The sequence below is a fragment of the Thamnophis elegans genome, chromosome 5 (genome assembly GCF_009769535.1).
Source record: "Thamnophis elegans isolate rThaEle1 chromosome 5, rThaEle1.pri, whole genome shotgun sequence".
NCBI lineage: Eukaryota > Metazoa > Chordata > Lepidosauria > Squamata > Colubridae > Thamnophis > Thamnophis elegans.
In genome coordinates this window covers 60,115,986-60,142,218 of record NC_045545.1, presented here as the reverse complement: position 1 = coordinate 60,142,218, position 26,233 = coordinate 60,115,986, and the positions used below count along the sequence as shown (strand labels likewise).

General features: G+C 36.0%; 1 protein-coding gene across 1 annotated transcript in view; it reads right to left on the bottom strand.

The window, feature by feature from the left end:
- TAFA3 (TAFA chemokine like family member 3) overlaps positions 1–26,233 on the bottom strand; it is a 64,929-nt gene that overhangs the window by 3,333 nt on the left and 35,363 nt on the right. The window contains exons 2-4 of the mRNA XM_032218581.1: positions 18,615–18,764; positions 8,000–8,124; positions 4,337–4,444 (exon numbers count right to left, since the gene is read on the bottom strand). Coding sequence (XP_032074472.1) covers positions 4,337–4,444; positions 8,000–8,124; positions 18,615–18,764 — 383 coding nt within the window. The remainder of the gene's footprint in view (positions 1–4,336; positions 4,445–7,999; positions 8,125–18,614; positions 18,765–26,233) is intronic.

Here is a 26,233-nt window from a genome sequence, read left to right as displayed (position 1 = left end):
ATCAAAGAGACTTCTGCCACCTTAACATCTTGGTGTGGATTTATACTCCCATATATCTATATTCCTTGCCAATTAAGGGTTACATAATACTAAGGTTCAGTTTGTTAATAAATTAAGGCTACGTAGCACCTTGGAATCAAAGGACAAAAGATCCTTTGAAACATAACATGGGTACATGTGGACTATCTGTTGGCACTTTATTAAACCAAATCTACCTCTGCCTATGATTGGACTGTAAGTACTAAGTGCAGATGTATCTTCCTGGCGAAAGAGCCACTTTTCATATGAGTGCCTGAGTAGTCAGAGGCACATTCTGTCAAATCTAAAGAGCCATTTAGCTCCATTATGAATCAGTTCTCTGGAAGCAAAATTAAAATAAAAAGACAACACATTCTTCCAAGTCAATATTAAGATGGAAAAATAGATTTTTAAGTCAACAACTGTTACTGGACTAAGACCAAAGGTTGATGTGTCAGTTTAGTTGCTACATTAATTTGTTCCTTTATATAGTTTTTACATAACATACAAGTGATAATATGATTCGTTTCTGATTTAAAGTATTTTAACACCAGCCTGTAGTCACTATGTGATTAGTGAATTGCATGAGTCAGCCCCTGTCTATTTCTATGTAACTGTTAAGCAAATTGGTATGTTGTGTAAACCCATCTCTATCACCTTCCAAATGTAGACAAACACTGTAGTTTGCACAAACAGCCTAGTTTAGTGGTGGCTGCTGTCTTATGCACACAAGGAATCTGTTTAATTATATGCACAGTCACAAAGAGAAGCAATAAAAGGCAACTCAATCTGCTTTAAAAGTGTCCATCAGAATCCCATGAATCAAAAGTCTCACCCCCACCCCACAAAAAAGAAAAAGTGAATGCTCTATTGCAAAAGAGCACGTATGAGATTTATATGGGGGCAACGAAATTTATTCCAAAATGCTTAAATATTAACATTTCTTATAATTTAATGCCCTCAAGCATTTTCAGGCTTCCAATTTTAAGATTATGTTAAGTGACCTTTTTAGCTGTTAAAGTGAAAGGCATTTTTAAAAAAATTTATATTCCTCTAGCATAGGTACATTAACATTGTTCAGTCTGAAAAGAAAAGCCAGGGCCACGCAAGCCTCTCAAAATATTTTAATAGAAATGCATATGCATTTAACAAGGGTGATTAAAGTCCCAGAAATAGAAGCTCTGCTTGGTAGGATGTTAATGAATTAGGTGAAATTCAGTGTTTCCACCTCTGTGATTCCACATGTCCAATTATTACAATAATTAGTCCATATCAATGTACCTTAATGTTAAGTCTGACATGGGTGGCAGCTTCAGAGAGTTATAGAGCATATGCCCTCCATAGGAAAGCTCCTCTTATTCAAGCTAGGTCTTATAATCAGACTTCTGCGATTAAGGAAGTACCGACTCCAAGGGAAAAAAATAAACTCCTAAAATGTAAGATTCCTCAGCTCCATTGGCCAATGTAAACAAACTCCCATAGTCATAACAGCTATGTTATCATGGGAGGGAGTAATGATGTCTACTATTATCCTGTTATGTCTGCCTCTCTTACTCAACTGGTTTCTGGTCTAGCTTGGCCAGCCTAGTCAACCTGTATTTGGAGAAAAAAACAATTTTTCTATCACAAAGGCAAAGAGTCTGATTAAAAAAAACAGAAGCTTAGTCCTGCAACTAAGTCAGCTCCATGAGCCGCAATAGCCACTTCTATTGTTACTGAGAAACAATCACTGCCAGCACTTTCAATGTAGGGAACAACATACTATAGGTGGCTCAAATGGGAATGTCAATAAGGAAAGAGAGTCCTCACCAGCTACAACTTCAGATGAGACAGGGAAGTAAAAGCCATAAATATGCAGGTATTGTGCTACCTATCTTAAATATTTCAGTGACTTCATTATTATTTAAAAATAAGCCAAATTTATTTATGTATTTCTCACCATCATTTTAAGAACCGATCCTCTCTATATAAGGTAGTAAAGCTGAGATAAACATTTGTTCCAGTTTTTCAGAAAATACAGAAATCAATGCCAAGATGCTAGAACAACACTGCTGCCCAACTTTCAGGTGTTGATATTTGTGGACAGTATGAGAAGAGCCAATACGTGTATCTAGAAGTTCACCAGTGCAACAAATCTGGTGTGTCTAAGCCACCCTAAGTTTGTTTCAGCTGCTATGCCCCAAATCTTTACATTTGGCATTAAAAATGTCCTCATTTAACAAGTTATTGAGACTCAAATTTCCCAATTTGGGGAAATGTGTCATTTAGAATGTCAAGTCTAGCAGCCTCCAATTACAGTCATTAATCAAGGACCTTACACTATCCTGCCAGCTTTCCCATTGAAGTTGCAAGCTTGAACAATTGCTGAATTACTGGTTACTAAATCAGAACCACCTGTAAAGCTGAGCTGCTTCAAATTTTAACCTCATGTTTGGATACCTATCACTTAACTCCAGTCACACTCATTCCCTTTTTAACAAATTGACAAATCTACATCCATGAAGCCTAGCACTATATAAGGCTATATAATATCTGTGGATGATTATAGAAACTTCAGATATTCCATACCTCATTTACCCATTACAAAGTCCACTCTCATTTATTTAACTGAAAGTCTGGAGATTTCTGTCAAGACAGTCATGAGAATTGTGGATACATTTAAATATTCTTATTTAAATTCTCTCCCTGGCCATATGTGCATGCCAAACAAGAGATATATTCACAAGAACAATTTAGCCAATCTACTGCAAAATAGAGAACTAAGAGCATCGCAAGAAAAAAACAAAACCTTCCATCCATGTGTACACAGTATAAAACTATAGTTAATGTGGGATTATATGCATAGAATTTAAATGTCCAGCCAGTAGCAGAGTGGCAGCTTTATCTCATATTTCAAAGACAGAACAAACAGGAGACAATTTGCTTTAACACAAAAACTGAATGATCAGAGAAAGCCAAATTATAAAATAAACACAGAGGTCTGAAAGCTATGAAGTCACATACTAGTGATATGAGCAAGAGAGACAGAATTTGTTTTCTAGTTAGAAGTGGTGCTCTTGAATATTGTGGGAATTCACCTGTATTTGAGAAACAAGGGTATTATTATTTCTATGTTGCCCATACATCTGAGCATGAATGCAGTGACACTGTGGTTTATTTAAAAATAGGAAACAGTTCTCTGTGAACAGGTAAGGATGCTCAGAGTGTCAATTAGTCCAAATGAGCAGAGGGACCGCTGTGTTTTGCATCCAAGCCTGGGTGAATTCTTATCTGTCTTCCTCGGGTTGCTCATTACCTGGCACTTCTCTCCTGCCCTAGGGGAGTATCAGGTTCTCTATTGTTCCTTCACTTCAGCAATGTCTTTGAAAGCACATGCTCCAAAGCCCAATCATCTCTACCAGCTATGAATGGGATGCCCCAATTAATAAAGACTCAGCTACAGTCTGTTGTTTCCAGTGGTTGTAACTAATCCTGTGACCTAGAGGCAGAATGAATTTTTTGGTAGATAAGATTTCACATTTATAATTTTTAGAGAAGATGTGACCACACTGGATAAGTTGGTAATGTGAAGTGGGTGGAAGTAAAGCTAAAAGATTCATCATCTTTTTTTTTTCTTGGGGTTTTGGAGGGAATTTGGAAATATGCCACAATTCTGTCTCTTTCCCACATCAAAAGTGAGGAAACCGCCCACCAGTTTTCAGCAGTCGTACTGAGAAATTGCTCCAAAGGCCATTAAAAGATCCCAACTAGTTGGAAATGGATCAGAACATTAGAAAAGTGTTAGAATGTTTAGAATAAATTAGAATGTTTCATTCAAAACACTTCAGGAAAATGCCATAAAAAAGTGCAAATTCTTCTCTGTGTAAGGAAGAGGCAAAGATGACCATAGGATAAAATTTCTATTCTCAAAACAGTACCTTCAGAACTAAAGTGAGCACACATACAACACTGACACTAAAAAAATGTAAAATTAAAATGTGTAACAGATAAAGCAAGGTTGATGGAGGGAAGATAGAAGTTTTAGTCATCAGGATTTCCTGAATCAATGGGATCTACTCTGATACTTAGCTTTTAGAAAGCATTTCAGTGTGTGTTTATTATTGGCAGAGAGAGTAAAAGATAAGAAAGAAAACACTCTGCCGTTTCACAGAGCAATTCTTTGGGGATGTTTGTGTGTAAAGGAGATGGACGCACAAAGCAGGCAAAGCTTGAAGAATAATTACACTCCACTATATGAACAATGATTACAAAATTATGCAACTGATTAACCATGACATACATGTAATTACTAATGAGTTTGATAAAATTTTAATTATACCTTGTTCTTCAGAGTATTCAGCAAGCCATGAAAATAATAATCATGTAGTTCTCTGTCACAGATGATTGCTCCAACAGGAGGAGCTGTGACAGGATGGAAACTGTTTGGCTGGATTGAGAGGAAAAGAATGGAAAACCTGCTCCTGGGCAAAAATCTTACAGATGCAGCATCTATCTAGGAACTTCATTGGAATACTGAATGAATCTCATATGCTCTAGTCAGAGACGCTCCTTCTAAATAGCCATTAGAACTGCAAATCAATTTCTATCAGCTGGATGATGCTTCTTTTAACTAGACAACTGATCTTTTATTATCAGCACTACACTTGTCACTTCTGATTTTGTCACTCTTCTCAGATATAATAGGAGGACAGATGGGAAAAAATACCTGAACTAAGTGATTTTCAATAGAGAAAAATATTTTCTATCAAGGAAAATATATTTAAGCTTTCTTGAACTGACCAAATTTGGGACATATTTAGTAAGATTTGTTGTTGAACCTTTCTTCTAATTTTGCCAAAATCCTTTATTATTCCCTTACTTTATTTAGTACATGACTGTACTAAAATGCACTATTCATACTATGTTAAGATGTTCAACACATATTTAGGGTTAAACTCTTCATAAAATAGTTGGATGTCTAAATAGCTACAAAAATGATAGTGTATGTTTGAGAGATGGGTGGGTTGGAAAATAGGATGTGATTATTGTATTGTGTCCTTTCTCCATATAATCATCCTATCAGCTATGGAGTTTCATTGCTTGCCTGTCGTGTGGCTTCTTACATTATTTTATATTTTTACCCCCTGCCACTGCACCAACCACAACAATCCTTCATAGCTAGGCCCAATAGTAGCAACTTACCAATAAAGAAACTAAGCTAAAGAACAAGGATATTTTTTTTTGTTTTTTAATTATTTTTTATTTTTTATTTTCAAAACAAACACAACACATAAAATCTTCCTTCTTTACATACTGTAGAAAGTGTATAAGTTGGTTACAAAAGGCTTTCGTGCATCTCTTCCACAGTCATCAAGCATAATTCATATTAATTCAAGTATTTTAACTCAGATATTTATACATGTTACCATCATCATACCTCCTTTTTCATTTGACTATAATTGTTTAAACGTCCTTCACCATAAAATATACCAAGATTTAATACATAACCACATACTGGCATTTCATTTATTATTTCTAAAATCCTCCAATAACATTGAATCCTTATGTCCTATTCTAGCTAAACATCCATAATATTTAGTAACAAATTTTTCTAATCCTCCTTTCCAAATCACTGTTTACAATTTACATCCAATTTTCTTATGTTGTACTCATATATATATATATATATATATATATATATATATATATATATATATATGTGTGTGTGTGTGTGTGTGTGTGTGTGTGTGTGTGTGTGTCTGTGTGTGTCTGTGTGTGTCTGTGTCTCTGTGTCTGTGTGTCTGTGTGTCTGTGTGTCTGTGTGTGTGTGTCTGTGTGTGTGTGTCTGTGTGTGTGTGTTGTTATCAATATCCCTCCTTTATTTGATTATATCCTGTATCATAACATTCACCCCACAATAATGAAGACTTAATTGAATCTAACTTAGTTCTTTTTTTATTAACCTTTATATATAATCCAAAAGGATTTCTAATCTTTCTTTCATGGGTACCATTCAATATTCATATCCAATTATTACTTATTATAACACTACACATTGAATACATTATTATAATTATCAATTAATTATTTATTTAACTATATCTATTGTCACTAAATTTCACTAAGTTTAACTAGTTTTAAATTATACACGTCCATCTATCAACCTGTATCTTTCCAGTAGCAAAACAGTCTCATGTCTTCTGCTATTTGGGGCGTCAGTCCTCTCATCATCTCCTTAATCAAATTTGTATGGACTCCTCTTAACAGTTCCTTGCTTATCAAATCTCTCATGTAATTTCAATGCCCTTCTTCTGCTTCCTTAATCAGCTTATCTTTAATTGTCAGTAGTGTTAGCAATGATGTTGCTAATAAAATTTCTCTCTTTAAATCCATAAATTATTTTGTTTTTTCTTCTTTTGTGTCTTGCCATCTGGGGTAGAGTTCCCCTCCATTTAATTCCTCTTTCAGTATTTCACTCTTTCCATTTCCAGAAACAAACCAATCACCATAAATATCAGCAAATTTAATTTCTTTATGGTCATTTTCCTCTTTGGTTTTTAGGATTCTAACCTCCACTTTTTCCACTTGATAAACAGGTCCAACTTCTTCATCATATTTTACTCTTAGATGCTCTAAGTCTTCCAACTTCTTCTTCATCCTCTCAAATGCATTTGATAATTTCTGAATTTCTAAGAATATCTTTTGAAGGCTTAAAGTTTCTTTCTACTGTTGAAATTGTGCAATTATCTCCAGCTAACAAACACTGCTGCTCTAGCTTGGAAGCTTTTTACAAGATTAAGAATAGATTCACAATAAAGTTTTATTTTCACTTTTCTCTGGTTGAAGATATACTTCAAAGGGACATCTGTATGCTTTTTTTCTTATCACTCTCTATAAACAAGCAGTGAGACCTTGGAATGCCAAGCCAGGATAATCAATAAGAAGAGTAAAAGTGTTTCATTTCCAATACACAAATCTCCAGTCTCCGAGTAGCAGTGTTATTGTTGCAATTTTCTTTGTTTCCTTTTGTATCATTTTTGTATTTCAAGTTTTAAAAAGGTCCAATTCTTGAATGAGTTAGAAAAACACCCACAGTAATGAAAGAGGAGAATTTTAGTTCATAGGTTACAAAGAATAATAAAAGAAAAAAAAACAGAAGAAGAAAACATAATCCATTCATTTTAAAAGGCTTTTATAAATTCCATCCATGAACATAGCATTTAAAAAGTAATCTAACCCACTGTCCAAAACCATTCCAAACTTAATTCTGCCGCTAATTTCTTCTGTTCTCCAATTTAAATTAATTTTAAGTTTTTTATAGGCAGTCTCTTTTAAAACGGTAAAAATTCCTCACCAGCTGGAAACACTTTCTCTTTCCATATCCTTTCATTTTGAAGCCGCCCCAATTTCATCAGCCTTGGCTGGATTTTTTGTCGCCGGCTTGAAGAACTTCTCTTGCATCGATCAGAGACTTTGCGATGTCCCTGAGATCAGCAAGACATATTCTTCCTGTTCACCATCTCTGTGGAATGGTTTAGGTCCAATTGGACCACCCAGCGGCAAAAGTATTGGCTGCGGTCTCAGAGCTTCGAGACCGCACGTCCGTATCGTCACGACGTTGGCTCTTCTCAAGCACAAGGATATTTTGGTGCCCATGGGACAATTAACTCATAAAAACCTCTTATCCTTTGCTTACATTGCCTCCCCATTGTGTTTTTTTTCTTTTTCTCAACATGGTTTTGTAAACTATTTTTTAATAAGAATCATAGGATTGTTGGCTTGGACAATGGCTGAGGGATAAGGTGGCATTTCTGAGCTGTCAGACAGCAGTAATATTTGTACTTCTAGCCCAACTCCACAAAGCAATAAAGTGATCATAATTCTCATTCAGCAGTCCATCTAGATCTCTAAACATCACATTACAAAAATGGTGCAGTTTGGCCAAAATATGTGAGTCTGATCATTCATTCACTGAGATTACATTTATTCAATTAACACCTACCTTAGTTGTCTTTACTTTGTTTCCAGTACTGCAACTCCATCCAGACAAATCCGGTAGTACTTTACACTCCTCTCCTTCTAGACATGGCTGCATTTGGCACCACCATTTCTGAAGCACTATTGATGCTATGAGAAAACAAGTGATGCTGTTAAAAACATTAGCAATTCATTAGATTCATGCTGTATTTTTTCTTAACACAAATGTATACATCCAGTGAACTCCAAAGATTTCAAAGTAAGGTTATTTCAGGGACGTGCAGTCAGGGGAGGCAGGGCCTCACCACTGTCATCATGAAAAGAAAAGAAAAATTAAAGGAAAAAGGCTGAGGTAGTTGCTGCCAGAGTCACAGTGGATGACTCTGCTTAGTGTTTAACTGCAGGAGGACGCGAGGAACCCCGCCTCCTTTAGACTATCTTTATGATCATTTGAGCAGAGTTAAGCAAGGGTTAAAAGGCAAAAAATTCTTATGCAAAGGAGGCATCTGGTTCTCTCGCCTCCTCCTGCAGAGGGCACTTTTTTTAGAGGCTTTTTTTAAACAGTTAAGCAGAATCATCCACATGGTGACTCTAGCAGCAACTAGCCCAGCCTGACCAGCAGCTCTTGCCTTTTTCTTTTTACATTTTTTACGTTTTCATCGTGGCAGACAAGAGGAGAGTTGAAATCCTGTCTGTGACACAGCTGGAAAAGGTGGGACGGAGGAAGGGGGGAGGAATTCAAAATTATTGTAATTTGTAAGCAATTGTAATTTGTATTGTTATAAGTAGTGTGTGTGTGTGTGTGTGTGTGTGTGTGTGTGTTTATCCGCCTCTGCTGGCGCGCAAGCTGGCACTTTATTTTTTATTTTTTAAAGCCATGCCACTGCGCCGCAGCCATATGTCCCGCTGTATGGCCATGGCGCGGCAGCATGCACTTTAAAGTGCCGGCACGCCTTTCTGCCATAGAGCGAAACACATCCCGCTGTATGGCCACGGGCGCGGTGGCATGCACTTTAAAGTGCCGGCACGCCTTTCCGCCATAGAGCGAAACACACCCCAGCGGGATGTGTCGGGGCTTTGGGGGCAGCTGGTGCTGGCCGACATAGAGCGGTCTTTGCCTGCTTGCCTCACCAGCCTCACCACATATCACTGGATTATATTATACAATGCACTGAAAGAAGCGCTCAACACATTATCAGATGTTATCATTGCAGCTCCAAACTAGCTATAGATGGAAGTTCAAATCAATGTTTATTAAATACAAGTGAATTTTATATATGGTATGTGTAAATTAGAAGTATTGAACTGATATATCCAGATTTATTTATTTATTATTTTTGAAATAGGAACTGAGACAAAAAATCATATTATCCAAAGTCTGGAACACAGCTATGGAAGGAAGAAATTGTGTTAAGAATAATAATACAGTTATGAGGAAAGTCATTCTAATTTTTTGAGATATTTTCACATTTACATGAATACACGCAAACATGTTTGAACAAAACTGTCCTATGCAAAGTTCAGCCACTGATCAAACAAATCCAAGATTATTTCCTGTGGCTGCACCAATTATTCAGCAAGCAAAGGCAAGACAGCCATTTTTCAAGAATATTTCCAGCTGTCATTTTGCATAGAATCGAGGATGGGATTTGATAGCCAAAATAGTCCAGTCCAATTCTGGGAAGATGGTGGAGATCAACCTATGACTTCCTACACTCAGAGTCTGCCTTCTTATCACTGAAATATAACCTATTCACCTTTCTCTTAAATGAAAAAGCTATATGGTTACTTTTTATAAACAGATGATAAATGGATGAGCAATGAAGCAAAGGAGCTTTATAGAAACCCAAGAATGCATTTAAAAAAATTAAATTATAAATTAATTATAAATTTCTATTATAAGCACATGGCAAATAGTGAAAATAGCCTATATAATACATACTAGGAAAAAAGTTTTATTTGATTTATGAATGTAAAACAAAAAATTACATTGCAAAAGAATAGAACAATATCTTGGCAATTGTAATTAAAACAACAGTAACTCTGGATGGTTAAGAAGTTGAACAGTCAAAAAACCAAAATGAAACTTAAATTTTCTCAGTCAAAACCATCTGCCTTATCAATTGGCTTTTCCACCATAGGGGAAAATGTTTTTAAAGATTAAAAACCCAATGCAATTTTGCAATTGATTTTTAAAATTCATAGATAGAAAAAGATATTTTTATCCAGGAAGTGTTAAACAGCAAAGCAATCCTTCTACTCAAATATTCAAATACCTCTTATACAGTAGTATCTTTTCTTTTTTGTTCCATGTTATTTTTAAAAGGAAGTTAACTAGTTTCTCTAGAAAATCTGGTGTTTCTTCTGCCTCATCTTACTGCCATTATCTTTGCCATAAGTACTGTCATCCACTAATTCTAGTTTATTTTCTTGCTTTCTCCTTTTGCTATTTTCAGTTATGGTATAGCACTGAACAATTCTTAATGGCAGCTAACATATGCTTATTCTTGGAGGCAAGTTGCAAGCAAGTAATATCTCATTCAATACCTTTGAAAGTGATAGAGTCAGAATGTTGTGTTAAAATTTGGGAGACCCATTTGTAAATTGTCATTTATTCTATTTTAGATATAATTCTGCCCACGCACTCCCTCTTTTCTTAAAAACACACCATGCCGAACTATGACTAATTGTACCTAAGTTTACATAGAATAAATATACATTCAAAATCTAGAGCATATGTAATATAACTATATGAATTTAACCACACAAGGGCATAACAAAAATCTCTAGACCCCAAGCAAACTTTTTAGAATGGGTCCCTGTGGAAAGTTAAACTACCCTGAAACAGAAAAATGTCATATGCAACTGTCAAGGGCAACATTTCTTCTTTGTGATGTCTGATCGTGAAATTCTTTAAAACTGAAACAATGGTGAACTTTCAAGCTGAATAGCCATGGACTAGTTTTCTTTTGTGTTCTGTGTTTCACCAACAGCTGTGGTTGGCATTTTTCAGAGGCAGAGTGAGCTGATTAGTGATTAGCCTTGGCAGCTTAAAGGCAACAGAAATGGGATGAATGGCTTCTTGTATTTGATGCTGGGAAACTGATTTTTGTTTGGTTCCTTTTTCAATTGGTCCATTTTGAAAGAACCAAGAGTACTGGTTTCTGATTGGTCTGGAACAGGCTGCACATTGGTTCTTGTGTAAGTGGAATTCTGATTGCTTTATTTTGGATAATTTCAAAATTAGTTTATTCACTAAAAATGTTGTAAATGTATTTTGCATTAGGCACGAATGCCAATAAACAGCACTATACTTGCTAACTGCATGTGTGTGTGTATGTTGCTTTGTTCCTATCTGTCTGCAATCTTCTATCAGTTCATCAATTCCAAGACTAAGACAGCTCAGGGGTAAGCCACCTCCCTTCCACCCCCAGACCCATACATGTCCAACACTCAAAAATTAAGTTCTTTAATTTTTACATTTCATTGCCTGGGATTGTTTCAGAGGTGGGTTCCCACTGGTTCAGCCGGACACACACCCGAACCGGTTTTATCCTCGGTGGCGCTATCTTGATTTTATGTCCTGCACATGCGCAGAACAATCTTCATTGAAAAAATGTATTTTTTCCCTTTTTAAATATTGTGACTTTTTAGGTGCAAATGCGCACGCTCATGGAACACATTTTTTCAGGCGCTGAACCGGTAGTAATGCCGGCAGGAACCCACCCCTGGATTGTTTTATCAATTCATTGAACAAATACACACTGCTGTGACACTATGTTGGGTTGCCATCAAATTTCTATTCAGGAAGACAAACTATGTAGAAATTAGCAACAAAAAAGATAGAATAGCAGGAGAGGGGCAAGGAAAAACAACTGAATCCCAGAAATGATATTGGGAATTCCAGCTTTTTTTCCCTTATGACGAAACTGAGAATGCAGAAATGGAGTATCACAAATTGTAGCATGACAAAATGCTTATTTTAAAAATGAAAAAACTATCTGTAAAACAAAGCTTCTGTTCTAGTTTATGCAGATTCTTTACACAGATGGATTTAGTACTCTTTTAAAACTTGTGTTTAAGAAGCTGGCTTATTACTCTTCCTTTGCTGCAAATGTGTATCCTGTTCAGAAGGTTGAGTTGATCAGTATAATTACAGGATTTTCATTGTTTTTGCATAGGCGAGAGGAGAGATGGAAAGTTCCAGCTCTTTCTGATGCATGTGCAAGCCACCTTAGAAAGCAGATCAGACCTAGATTAAGACATGGAAGAGGAGATATGCCAAGCAGAAGCACTTAAGAGAACTTTTTTATACTTCACTGCACACTCCTCAGCTTCTGTGACCCATCAGCTGGGCTATTTTTAGACAAGGTTTAATATTATTCCAAAAGAATACTGTGTTCCGAAGTCTGGTAACTGACATGTTATAGATGCAGAACACCTTTCTGCCTGCCATCTATTAAATCAAGTATCTTAACCTATCATTCAAGGCCCTTACCAATATTCATCCAGCCTTGCCCCAGCATGTTACAGAAATTTGTGGTTTTCCTACTAGCAAGTGACATCTGGTGGGGGGAAATGAACTAAGGGCAGCCATCAATCACTTTCCTTAACGTGTTCCACATTGATACAATAACCACAGTGCCACTCACTGATCATTACTAAAACAAAATAGACTTGGTCACTGTGGCAGGAATTTTTATGCCAATATTCTGCCATTCTGGATGGCATTATAATAGTTATCTGGCCAGTTCTTAATCTCTAGTAAGGAACAAATGAATAAAACATAAAGTGGGAAATACTTTTAAGATACCATCATAATGCCCACACCCACAAGATACAAGGCTGGTTGGAGCAAGTATCCAGGAAGGAAATTTTAAAATATATCTTCATTAGTTGTGTTTTCTATAGAAAACTTTACATGTGGTCGTACAGGGGAACACTGGAATAATATGAATGCAAGGTGCATAATCAAGCCTATAATTAGCCAGGGTTTTGGGTGGGGAGAGAACCTTGATCAAAACTGGAAGAGCTACCAGTCATATTCTGCAAAGCCAGGGCCAATATTTCATTCTTAAAGGAAGAATAAGGATTGATAAACATTGACAGGAAGCACACAGCAAAACAACATTAGTCGGAAAGTATGAATTCTTCCATTAGTACTTTTCTGCCTTGGGACTGCTTCAACAGTCCAAGACATGTTAATGACAACTGATCAAGAACAAGCTGTCATGAAAGGTTAACTACAGCTGGGATTTGGAACCTCGGGGTTCTCTGTTTTTCTCAGGGCCTTTGCCTCCACAAGCATTTAGGTCTGGTAAACTAGACACAGGCAAAAGGATTTCAGTCTGCCTTTGTTGACATGCCAGCAACACCCTGATTTCACTTTGCCTGTCAGCTCCTTCCTATATCATGGTAATGCAGCTGCAGTGCAAAAGCTGAGAATACAGAAAAGTGACAAATAAGCAAGCAATATTGCATGGTGTGCTGCCCTCCTGAGCACAAAACAGCGAGCCTCAGGCTGCCTGTTTCCTCTTCTCTGCCACTGCAGTCAGTTCTACCACTTAATTCAAACTAAGCAGGATCTGTCATTAGGTCTGAAATGGAGGAAGTCTGATTAGCGTATTTGATTGTTAACAAGTCTGATTCATAAAGCATAATTTGTTTTCTCTGACATAGTTTGAGTTAACAATTGTTCTCTGTTTGGCCAAATTTAAATACGACTCTTCCTTGTTGCAATATTTAGAGACAGAACTGCATGAGCCTAAAAAAAATCACAGTTTCTAATGAAAGCAAGGTAGTACTGCACCATTACGTGATGCAATAACTAAAGAGAAGATATCACAATAGATTTATCCACCGTAAGGGACAGATACAGGGGCAATATAGATTAATATCTGAGCGGGAACCCAGTAATTGTATAGCTATTTCCTCACTAGTGACTTACAGTCCTTTTGTCACTTATGATTAAAGGCTGTCCTCATAAACTGGCAAAGCAATTAATAATTGTCTAAAGTCTCTTGTAAAAAATAATACCTTAAAAACATATATTTTATTTAAGGTGTGTGTGTATATATATATAATTGATTTTTGTCCAGAAAGAGCAGCAGAACCATAGACTTAGTAATCCTTCAGGAATGTCTCTCCACTGCTTTTTATTTTGTGCCCTTTGTCCCCACCTGTGGACCTCACAGCCTTCCAACATTTCAAACTTCCAACATAATGATGTGGACTGCCAGACCCTTTAAAACATTTTGCAAGGTGTCACTAAAGAGGAAAACATGTATTGCTGAATTATTCTCTTCTTAAGATAATAAGAAACATACCCAATTGAATATCTTCACCACTGATTTTTTTAAAATACATAGAATTCTAATGCTTCATTTTAAAGTTCGTGCAAATAACTAACATCCGTCTTCACAATAACGTAGTTGTTTGAAAAAGATACTAGTTTTAGAATTGTCCAAAACACATTTCAGTATTGACAGAAAGACAAGAATTTTGAATGCTGCAAAAGCATCTGGACTAAAATATTACATTTGCTTTAACGGATACATACTGGTTTTCTTCCTCTTGTAATAACTTCAAAAGTTATTTTAAAACATTAATATCCCCATTAGCACAAAAAAATTCCAAATATTTGTTAGAGATTAACCTGAAATTATCATGTCAATAAGGATCAAATAATAAATAAATAAATAAATAAATAAATAAACAAACATACTGTCAGTATGTTCTAAAAATCTTCAGCATTTAATGCTGGAAATAAAACTGAATTTTGATTTACAAAAAGGATCTAAATCCATTTTTCAATATCTTTATTGAAGCCGTTATATAAAATTTCCATACAGAAGTCGACGTCTAAGTATATGCCCACTGATAAAGCTGAAGGCAGGAACGTTTTTTAACCACATAGACTTTTCTACTCCATACTAATTTCTTTTTTTGCTCTCTTTTTTTTTTTTAGTATAGTCAGCGCATTCATTTTTTTATTCTCGGATTCCTGTTCTCTGTTAGTGCTTATAGGTACATATTATTGTTGAAGTCCCCAGGGCAACAGAATAAATAGCATGCATTTAGCAGCCATTTAAGTTTAAGCAGAAGCCCAGCATCTATTTATCCATTCTGCCATTCTTCTATTAGCATATACTGCTTATGCCTGGTACATATGCCCTATACAGATAGTCCTCAACTTACAATAGGTCATTTAGTGACCGTTCAAAGTTACAACAGCACTGAAAAATGGACTTAAGACCATTTTTCATAGCTACAACCTTTGAAACATCCCCATGATCATTGCTGTGGCCTGGGGTCACTGATCCCATTTTTTGACCTTCTGACCAGCAAAGCCAATAGGAAAGTCAAATTCACTTAACAACCGTGTTACTGCAGTGATTATCAACTGCAGTGATTCACTTAACAACTGTGGCAAGAAAGATCATAAAATGGGGCAAACTTCACTTAACTATGTCTCACTTAACAACATAAATTTGGGGCTCAATTGTGATCATAAGTCAAGGACTACCTGTATAAAGCTACTACCATACATAATCCCTACCGTATAATCTCAAGAATTTCTGTTTTCAAGTAGAATGTTTCTGAATTTCCCATAACTTTACAATAGCTCAAACAGTCATTTGAGATCTTGAAGACAATAGCTGTAGCTATATTCTATTCTATTCTATTCTATTCTTTCTGATGTGCACATTTCTTTTTCCCTTTTATTTCTCTTTTTTCTTTGCACTTTAATTGCTAAGCAATGGCAAAAGAACTATATGTTTGACTGGAAACTCTTGCCTGCATGATGATTTCAATGAAATCTCAATGGTAATTTTAGGGAAATGCTTTGTTCACATAAACTGAAGCACTTTTCCAAAGCTGCTAAGAGATGCTAGTCTTTCAGGGGAATAGTATCCTATGTTTTTTAAGTAGTTTCTTGGCATCACATATAAATCCATTTGCACCAACCAAGCTGCCAAGCCAATCAATAATGTACCAGCAGAGGCTTTGAGCCATTTCAAATAGATCCCAAATGACACTATTCAATAAAATATAGATGGGCTAAGGTTTTTTTTTAGCAGTTTGCACAGGTGATTAGATTGCATGCTTTCATTCCTATGTGTTACGCCTACTTTATAGTAACAAGATTTCCTACTTTTTAAAGTAGATTTCAGGGAGAGGGATCTGAGATATTATAGCTAAATTGACCTTCCAACAAGAGGAAAAAAAGGAAATGTTGATTTTTAAAAACATCTCTTTTTGAGTTAAAAATGAGACACAATTGCATGTAAAATATTGGCTTCTGAAGTCAAAACTGGGCAATAATTACAGTTTCAATGGAAAAGCTCTTTATAGAAAGAAAAATCTATAGTCAATTTTCTGAATAAGTGGGAGAGTTACTGTTTTGCTAAAACCAGTTAAATAATTAATGTACGGCTTAATATCTACAATACTACACAATTATGAAATATCACATGCATATCAAAAAGCTACGAATTGTTTTTTTTCTGTAGCCCATCTCTTCCATTAAATATATCTGTGTATCCTATGTCCTAAATCTCTTAGCAAGGCAGATCCTTCTTTTCCCAGGAGAGAGGAAGAACATCACTTAAAATAGCAAATTGATTACAGTATTTACTGTACCAATTTCCTTTAAAAAATACTAAGCAGTTGATAACATACCATTGTATCTATACTACAGAGGAAGGCGATGTGACTGGCCTAGGCTTCCTGTCCTGTTTTGTATATTTTTATTCCACATCAGATTTCGTTTCCAGTAGTGGCAAGGTGTTGGTGGCCACACATTTCTAGGAAGAATAGGAAACTAATAAGAGTATATCTCTTCAATACAAAACTTTATTAGTTGTGAGCTACGGTATTTATTTTGGCAAGATTCAATTAATTTCACATTTTGGATATCTAAGTAATAAATATTACAGGTTCTCATGGAAGGGCTCTACAATCAGCCTGAAAGATTGCAGATTATAACCAATTAATTGGTTATAACCGAATTAAATCTGTGAAGTTTCTCTTTAAAAAAGATTGAAAATACGTACTTGAATGAAGCATGTTTGCCATTGCAAAAGAAAGGAAACAGATAGAACCTGTTGAGAAAACTTCAGGAACTTTCCCACGGGTGGACAGTGCATGCAATCTTAGGTCACATCTCAACTGAGACCTGAAGTCACAGGGCCAGTCATTTGTTCCTATTACAAAACGGTTGAGGATGAATGAGTTCGGGACGGTAACAAAACATAATACTGTCTATTTTATGGGGACAGCATGCCAATTCTGTCAAGATTTACTAATACAACTTTAAACTTAGTTTCTGATTGGATATGCAATAGTATCATCGTTTTCATTATAAACTAAAAAAAAACTAGAAAGCAATAAAGCTTAAAGAAATGAATCAAACTGTGCAGTAGAAAGCAGAAGATTTTGGAGTACTTGATAACCCACTTTTTCTATTCCAAAAATAGTAATTGAAGAACATTCAGAAGAGTCAGACTATTACCCCATCTATCTTGTTGTTGCTTCTCCAATCTGCTGATCTTCAGATACTTTTGGTCAATCACTCCCATAAAATCTGTGTTAATCTGGATTATGATGCTAAAGTAGCAGTCCATCTTACTAGCTGCAAGACTGATTCACATTGAAGAAATGTTTGCACGGCTTTCTTAATCCTACTTGAAGATTTCAGGGATTGAACCAATGACACTGAATAGGCATTTGGTTTGCCATTAAACTATAGTGCTTTCCAAATCTTGGCTTACCCAGACAGATACTGAGATGCTGTACAAATTCAAAAACAGGACTGGGATGTAGAAACATCAGCCTTCCCTGCCATAGAAAATTATTCAAATTGGCTAATCATGGTTGCTATTAATTTCTTTTAATGACTATCAGAGAAAGCATCAGGCAAATGCTCTGATCATGCAGAGGCACTCATGTAGCAGCTGCCTATAACTCTTTAAAGAAGCTAAGTCATTTCGTGATATTGTTGCATTTGATGTAAAATATGCTTGACAGGAAGTTTAGTCTGCTCCCATGTGCTCTAAAGCATACTTTTGCCTTCAAATCAAAAGCACATACATCCCTGTTTCTTGCAGAACACCGAATAACATAGTTGGGATAGCTGATATTGTTAAACTATATCTGATCATATTTGATATAAATTTCCCAGCAAGCACAGCTATCCAGACTCACAGGCTCTAGAACAAGGGTATCAAACTCAAAGCCCGGAGGCTGGATACGGCCTGTGGGGTGCTTAGATCTGGCCTGCAGGGCTGCGCTGGAAGCAGCGAAGGACTGGCCCACAGTGCCTTTCCCAGTGAAAACGGAGCTTGGGAGTGCTCCATTTTCGCTGGCAGAGGGTTGCAGGAGGCCATTGCAGCCGAAACGGAGCTCAAAAGACCATTTTCACTGGAAGAGCACTCAGGCAACCACTGGCACCCCCTGACATCAATCTGGACATGCCCACCCTGGCCACATCCATCCCCTCACCCCAAGGTCAAACAAAACTCTGACGTGGCTCTCAATGAAATCGAATTTGACATCCCTGCTCTAGAACTATGCATCCATCTTTTGATCTTGCTATAGCCATGTCCAAGCATTCATACTTCAGATAGCTATACACTTACCATCTACACATGAAGGAGCAGCATGTGTTGTCCCAGCCACCTGACCTGGAAAGCAGGAACATTTCACTGTTTGGGAGCGCTCTTCAATCTTATTCTTATTACAGCATCTGTGGGCAGCAATGACTTCACACGTACCAGGTTCTATGTGCACTGCAAGAAAGGAAAGCATATAGTACACCTATGTTTAAGGAGTAGAAAGACATAGAATACATAGAATAAAATAAATAAAGGAAAAAGTAGATCAAAAAGCTTAGCAGTTTTTTTAAAAAAAACTTTGCTAAATGCGTTAAATAAGAGCTGAGAAAAAATACAATTTTTCAGCAGCCAACTATCAGCAAGAAGACATGCATCTGGAAAAAAAATCAAGGCTCAGCTGAGTCCAAAACACCAGCTGTATCTAAAACAACAGGTTCAATTAACTGTGTTTATGGGCAAATCCAATAGTATACTCATTATAAAGTCATTAGCATTGGCTAATGTCAATTCCATAAAAAGGTTTCTTATCAAAACATTGCGAACTGAAAAATTACATTGGTGGCATGTTCTTGTCATAAACTCTGGCAAAAGTGTTTGAGTAAAATGTGGTACAAGCCACACAAGAATACTTTTAGACAGCCATATCCAGTTGAACTTGCATCAACTTTCCCCAACCTGTTGCCTTTCAGATGTGTTGAAACTGCAACAGTCAGATTTGCTATTCCCAAATAATCTAGAGAAATTTCATGATAGGAATGACTGATATAAATTTACTCATAACTTCATGGCTTTTCGAATCGTCACTAATCCAAAACCAATCTAAATCCAAATAAAAATTACATGTCATGACAATGGAAGTAATGGACATCAATTTGAGGTCATCTGAAGCTGATTTCTAGATCAATTTGAATTTAATAATTTTGTAGATTTCCCTTTCCTATCATTGCTTTTTTCTCCTTCTATCCTATGCCTAAAATTTATCATTTTTGAACATGATTACCAACTTGGGATCCAGGATTTTATATGGAAGTGTATTTGCCTTCCCTAGAAACCATAATCTAAAAGATTTATAGATGAGATACAATTTAATCCAAGAATCTACTGTATATACTCAAGTATAAGCCTAGTTTTTCAGCCCACTTTTTGGGCTGAAAAAAGCCGCCTCGGCTTATACTCGAGTCAGTGAAAAATTTGCCCGAAATGGAGGAGAAAAAGGGGCGGGGCCATGCCGCTGGGTGACACTCGTGAATGGCCCAGTGCCCCTGTGAGTTTCCCCTCCCTCTGTGTCAGTTTGCCGCGCAGCGCGCACCGCACCATCCCCCCTCCTCACGTTCTAATGTAATGCAGGGCTGTCTTACGATTCCCCTTCCTCCCCCTCCTGCCGCTCTGCAACGATGTCCCACCTCCTCCTTGTTATGGCAAGCAGCCACATAGCGATGTCCCACCTCCTCTGGTACAGTGATCCAATGATAGGAATCACTGTGCCGTGTGTCATAGGAGGCGGGACATCGCTCCCGCGGCTGCACGGGACATCATCATCACAGCGGGACATCAGCATCATGAGGTGAGTGAAGTATTTCATTGAATACACCGCTAGTTTACTGTTTTTCTTTGAAATAAATATTCAAAAACATTATTGGTATCTATTTTTATTTTTGAAATTTACCGGTAGCTGCTGCATTTCCCACCCTAGGCTTATACTCGAGTCAATAACTTTTCCAGTTTTTTGTGGTAAAATTAGGTGCCTCGGCTTATATTCGGGTCGGCCTATACTCGAGTATATACGGTAAGTCATTTATATCTTTTTCTGTTACTCCAGCAAGTAACAAACTAATAAAGCTATATTTTATAATACTGCATTCCATTTCCCTTCTGTAACTAGAGTTGAGTCAGCTGATGTATATTTATCAAATTAATTGATTGTTTCTTCTTGTTATCATTTAATTTACATATGATCATCAGTTAAATAAAACTCAAGAATGTTTTTGAGAATTTGAGTAAAAACACTTCATATTTGTTAAGTGTCAATCATTTGATGACTCATTTCATTTTTGCTATTAATAATGTAATATAAGAAAATTTGCTTAACTTTAATTGCATGTCACTAGAAATGAAGCATAATGGCCACTTAGTTGGCCCAAAACAGGGGTATCTGGCACTTTACAGGGGCATTTTAAAGGACTGTTTTGCTGGGTTCTTTATAAGGTTGCAGACGTGATTCTAATTGTAAAAATGTTTACAAGAATGACATAAATAATTAAACAATTGATTTCCCTGGAATTATCTCATGTTTAAAAAGAATTACATTAACAGCCCCCTTAATATTTGCCTCAATATCTTTAAATTTGTAAATAAGGTAATAAACAAAGCCAGAGGTATTGAAATAATTTTCTTAAATCTCCTTTCTTCAATGTCCTTCAATGTCCTTCCTATGCATATGAAAGGGATCCAAGTCTAGGGAGACTTCCTGAACCAGAGGCTCAGGACTTATCATCAGCAATTTTATTACCGTTATATGCATATATATCAGGAAGCAAATCTTGCATTTTATAGAAGTTTTTTCGAAGAAAAGATGCTGAAGATCAGTCTCTTAAAGAGATGGAGGCAGAATTAAAATTATTTGACCTAGATAGTAAGAAAAGTCCTTGGCTCAGAGCCTATGTATATTTCGGCATTATTACCACTTCCATTTATGTATATTTATTGATATTTCATGGACGTTTTCTACTAATGAACCATCACTTTCATTTCTGCCCTTAATAATCACACAATTATCTATCCTGCAAATGTTTGGTAATAATATTCCTGACTATAAATTTGACACACTGCTTCTCTCTCCCTCTGTCTTTAAATTTGTTAGTAATTCAGTTTTAATGAAAGTTTTCAATATGCAAAAGGAACACAGAAGCTGAAGTAGATAAAGCAGCCAACAAAAATATTCTGGTATATAATCTAAATAAGTAATCACCTCCTGGATTTTATTGATTATAAATGCTGCAAAGGAATTTAACAGAACATATTTGACAAAAAGATACAGTTGTCAATTCATAAAGTTATTGTTTGTACATAATAGGTATCTAGCTATTGTTCAGTTCATGGAAGTTAGGACACTGCAGCAGACTTAAATGCTTTTTAATAAAGTGTATGACTAGAAATATTTTTCATGAATTAGATTTCAGATATTGCCTTGAGAATATATACTGGAATTCCATCTTTTTTCAGTTTTACTTAAAACTCATAAATTCTCACTAAAATATAATCTCGAAATATAAAGGCTCTTAGTATTGATCATTGGAAATATTAGCAATTTCAAAAGAATGTCCTATGAGGGAATAATTACTGTTCCATTGCTAGCCTTAACAAAAAACAGAGCTTTAAGCGCCATGCATCTCAAGCCAGTTAGTTAACATATCTACAAACACTGCTGTGTCTTCCCTTAGAATTCAGCATAAAAAATAGTGTTTCCTGTAATAGGCTTTTTATATATTTCAAGTCATAACCATTTACATTAGTGCAAAAAACTTGTGCACATAGTATTCTATGACAATGTAACTTATTCTTTTTTTTTAAGTCAAGTATATTTTAAGTCTGGTCAAAATATAAATGATGACGCGATCAAGAAGTGGACTTTTTACAAAAAGAAATATGTACTGCAATTAAATGTTTTTTTTTCAAAAGTTTCATATTAAATTTTATTATTAATTGATAAATAACTTTGAATACCTAATAAAATGTTTGACATAAATTTTGACTTATCTGCCTCTTTTCAATTCTTTATTACATGTTGTATTTGACTCCACATTTTTTAATAAATAATTTCAACATCTTTTCTCATTAAGATTTTATTTGTACACTGCCCAGAGTCACTGTGTGAAGGAGATGGAAAAATTCCGGCATTCTAGAGTCATGTGATTGCCATTTGCAACTTTCCTACCTGAAGGTTTATGTTACGCAAACTTATATTTTCTGGTTGGTTTATGCTCTGGTTCTTTGTGTTGTGGCCTATGACCAAAACCAAATACAATATATCCATCCATTTATCCATCCATCAAACAAATAATTCAACAAAGCTAAATTATAGGAGTTTTGAATCAAATTGAGGGAGTTATTAAACATAGAGCAAAATTAAATTGGGGGCTAGCAAATGTTATCCAAATTTAAGAGTTCCAAATTTCCACACTAATATTAATAATTAACTAAGAGCTAATATAAGCTAATAACATGGGATCTTGGCAAATTGGAGAGAAGCACCTGGATTTGTCTGCTTGTTTATTAAACAAATTTATATGGTCTCCCATCTCACTATGTACTGGACTACTAACTACACCATGGCAACCAGCAAAGACATGCACCAAGGGAATTTAAAAATAACTCAAGATGAGGGGCACAAAATCTTTTTTAATGCACATCACGGATATTTTAAAATGGCCAAGTCTTTGATTGCACAATTATACCTGTAATCCTACTTTTTTTTTATAACCCACCCCTACTCCTACAGTTACATTGGACAGGTAAGGTCCGAAAGAATGCAAAATTGTTTGTCATTCATAATTATAGGACTTAGCAAATATTCACCAAGATGGACATTTTCAGGGGAATTGAAATTGTGGAGGATATCAGTGGCTACTTGTGATAGGTTTCCATGGAATATTTTGTGTTACATTGTGGAAACAGAATGCTGGACTAGGTAAGTTATAATCTGCTCCAATATGGGTTTTCTAATGTTCACCTTCTCAGCTGATTATTGATGTAATTCACTTAGTAGCTGAGAAGTATTTCACTAAATAACCAAGAGTGGGCAAAAAAGGCAGTAGGAGTAGAAGTGACTGTGATCTTTCTGCTGGCTTCCCCAGTGAGTTTCCTTCTGGGAAGCTGCAAAAATCTTCCTTCCTTCCTTCCTTCCTTCCTTCCTTCCATCCTCCCTCCCTCCCTCCCTCCCTCCCTTCGCTAGAAAGAAGACATTGGAAAAAGCCTCAGAGATTCCTTTTGAATATTGGGGACAATTGTTCAGATGATAAATAAATCTGGCTGACACGCTCTGTCCCTTTTCTCAAAATCCCATTTATTTTTGAGTCACTTTGGCTGTTCTTTCCAAAATTATCATCCTTACACACAGCCTATCCCTCAATATGTGACTTTTGCAGCTTTCTCCTACGAGGTCATCTATGTATACTTTGTGTATGATCTGTAACCTCAAGTCAAAAGTAATACACTTTTACCAGTATATTTATTCAACATGTATCTAACTATTGACAGGAAGAGACAGAGGGCTTCAGGCAGGAGTGGGTTTCAGGCAGGGGTGGGTTTCAGCCAGTGTTACTGCTGGTTTGCTCCTGCATGCGCTTCTTGTGCGTGTGTGCACTGGATGTATGCTGCATGCATACTGGATGCGTGCTGCATGCACATGCATAGTTCAATAGAAATTATTCTGTGTATGTGCAAAACTAAAAAAAATGGTGGTGGTGGCGACCAGGGAACAGGTTTGGGGGCGTGGCCATCCTGGGTCGCTGCCGATTCTGCGACCCAGGCTGGCATTCCACTACCAGCCGAACCAGGTCAAACTGGTAGGAACGTGCCTCTGGCTTCAGGGTGTTAATGAAAAATTAAAACAAATGCAAAATTTTTAGATCCAAAGTCTCAGACTATTTAGGGCTATTTGTAGAAAAACTAATATGTGCAGGTTAACTTCTACACATCTAAGCATATTACAGATAAAATCTTACCTACCATAATTATTTTTCCAAGTTCATATAATTTCTGATTCACACCAAGAAGCATTTGAAAGCCAGTCTTTAATTGGGAGAGGAAATTGTTCAGTCCTAGGTGAACTGCAACATGCTTTTGTAATCATTTAATAATGTTCTTTAAAATTTCCTTTGTTATTTGAGATTTATTTTGCTGATGAAACACTTTACTCCATATTCTCAGAATTTCTATTAGTTTTAGGAAAAATACTAATACTGTGCTTGTTAAATAAAATGATCTGGGCATAGCTAGGGGCCGATTAGAGGCCATTCGTCCCAAAACTACTTTGGAAACAGGAAAAATAAACTCAGTTGTTTTGTTCTGGGAAGATAGAGTAACATTTAATAAAGAGCAAAATATGTTCCTTAAGCTAAGACAAGATTTAGGACATTTATTTTGCATGTCTAAATTTCCCAAACTTTTCTTCTATTTAAAAATAAGGCTTAACATTTTGGCTGTATCTAATCTGGGGTGTTTCAGTAGTTGCAGAAAGGTTATCCAGCTACATGTAGTCTAAAGATTAAAACTGTATTTAATTTAGCAACTAAACATATTTTTACAAGTATTATGCATTTACTTTTTTGCACAGAATATTACTTATAAATTATATATAATTTATAAGTTAATAAATTATATATAATTTATAAGTTTAATATAAAGTATAATAGTTTCAGACTTTCTATAAAACTATGCCTAACTTCCCAAAACTTATAAATATCCCAAGCCATTTTTCACAGATAACAGTATGAGAAAATGGGGGTAGCATTGTGGGTGTTGAATCTTGTTTGTTGTGAAGAATGTACTTATTAGGAATATGCATCTAAATAATTTTAATTACCTGAAACAAGAGATTCTCAATTAAACAAAGGCAATATGTCATACTAATAAATTGCAAGTAATATTTGAAATTGCCCTGGCATTTACAGCAGCGGTCTCCAGATTCCTCTTCATCATAAGCATTAGAATATGTAAAAGTACCACTTTCACATTTAGGACAAAACCTATATAAACTTACATGAAAAAGTAGAAATGTTTATTATGCAAAATAACAGGAAAAAGTCCTGAGATACTTCTTGTCCTGCTCTCTTCAATTTCTTTAGCCTCCCCCACCTCCAATATTTCTTTTATGTTCAAATCCATCTTGTTTTTGCACTAATTTTAAAACAAGTTGATCCGTTAATCTGGTTGTGCATACTTTAAGAACAAGAGGTTTGCTGGACCATTTGGAAGTGCAGCACTTCTCTAATGCAGCAGCATCTTTTTCAGGTATGCAAATGCATGCGCTACTACATAACCTATAATCGTTTGACATGGTAAAACCCTTATATCTGACAGTTGCCAAACAGTTTCCTTCCAGAAAAGCATTCATGGTGTACTTGCCTGCCATTTTTCATTCCTTTGTAGAAAATTCTAACTAGGGTTGTTTTTTGAGGGATTCGTCTTTTGTATTATTAATCATTTTAATCACTAAAAGCAGAGTCAAAAGACTGAAAATTCATATGAATGTGAATAATTCCTCCAGAGAATTACACAGATTTCAGAACTTTTCCACAATGTTTTCCTCATCCATCCATCACTGTCTGACAGAAAGTGGCTTCCATGAGAGAAGCCCAGGAAGATCCCACTACTGAAAGACAGAAACAAACAAGGCAGACTACTAAAATGCATGTTTCCTGGTATTTCTATTTGGTGCTCCTTGATCTGAGCTGTATAATTGCCTTTTCTGACTTCTTCAGCTTAGTCATTCAACACATTGTGGGGGCTTTTTAGATCTTAGATTTAAGCCTTTCTTTAAAGCCATGTGGCTCATGCCTGTTTACATGAATTCCATGACCCTGGACCTAATAATTTCTACCATCTTTTCTCTTGTAGCCTGAAACCAAGTGTGGGTTGTTTGC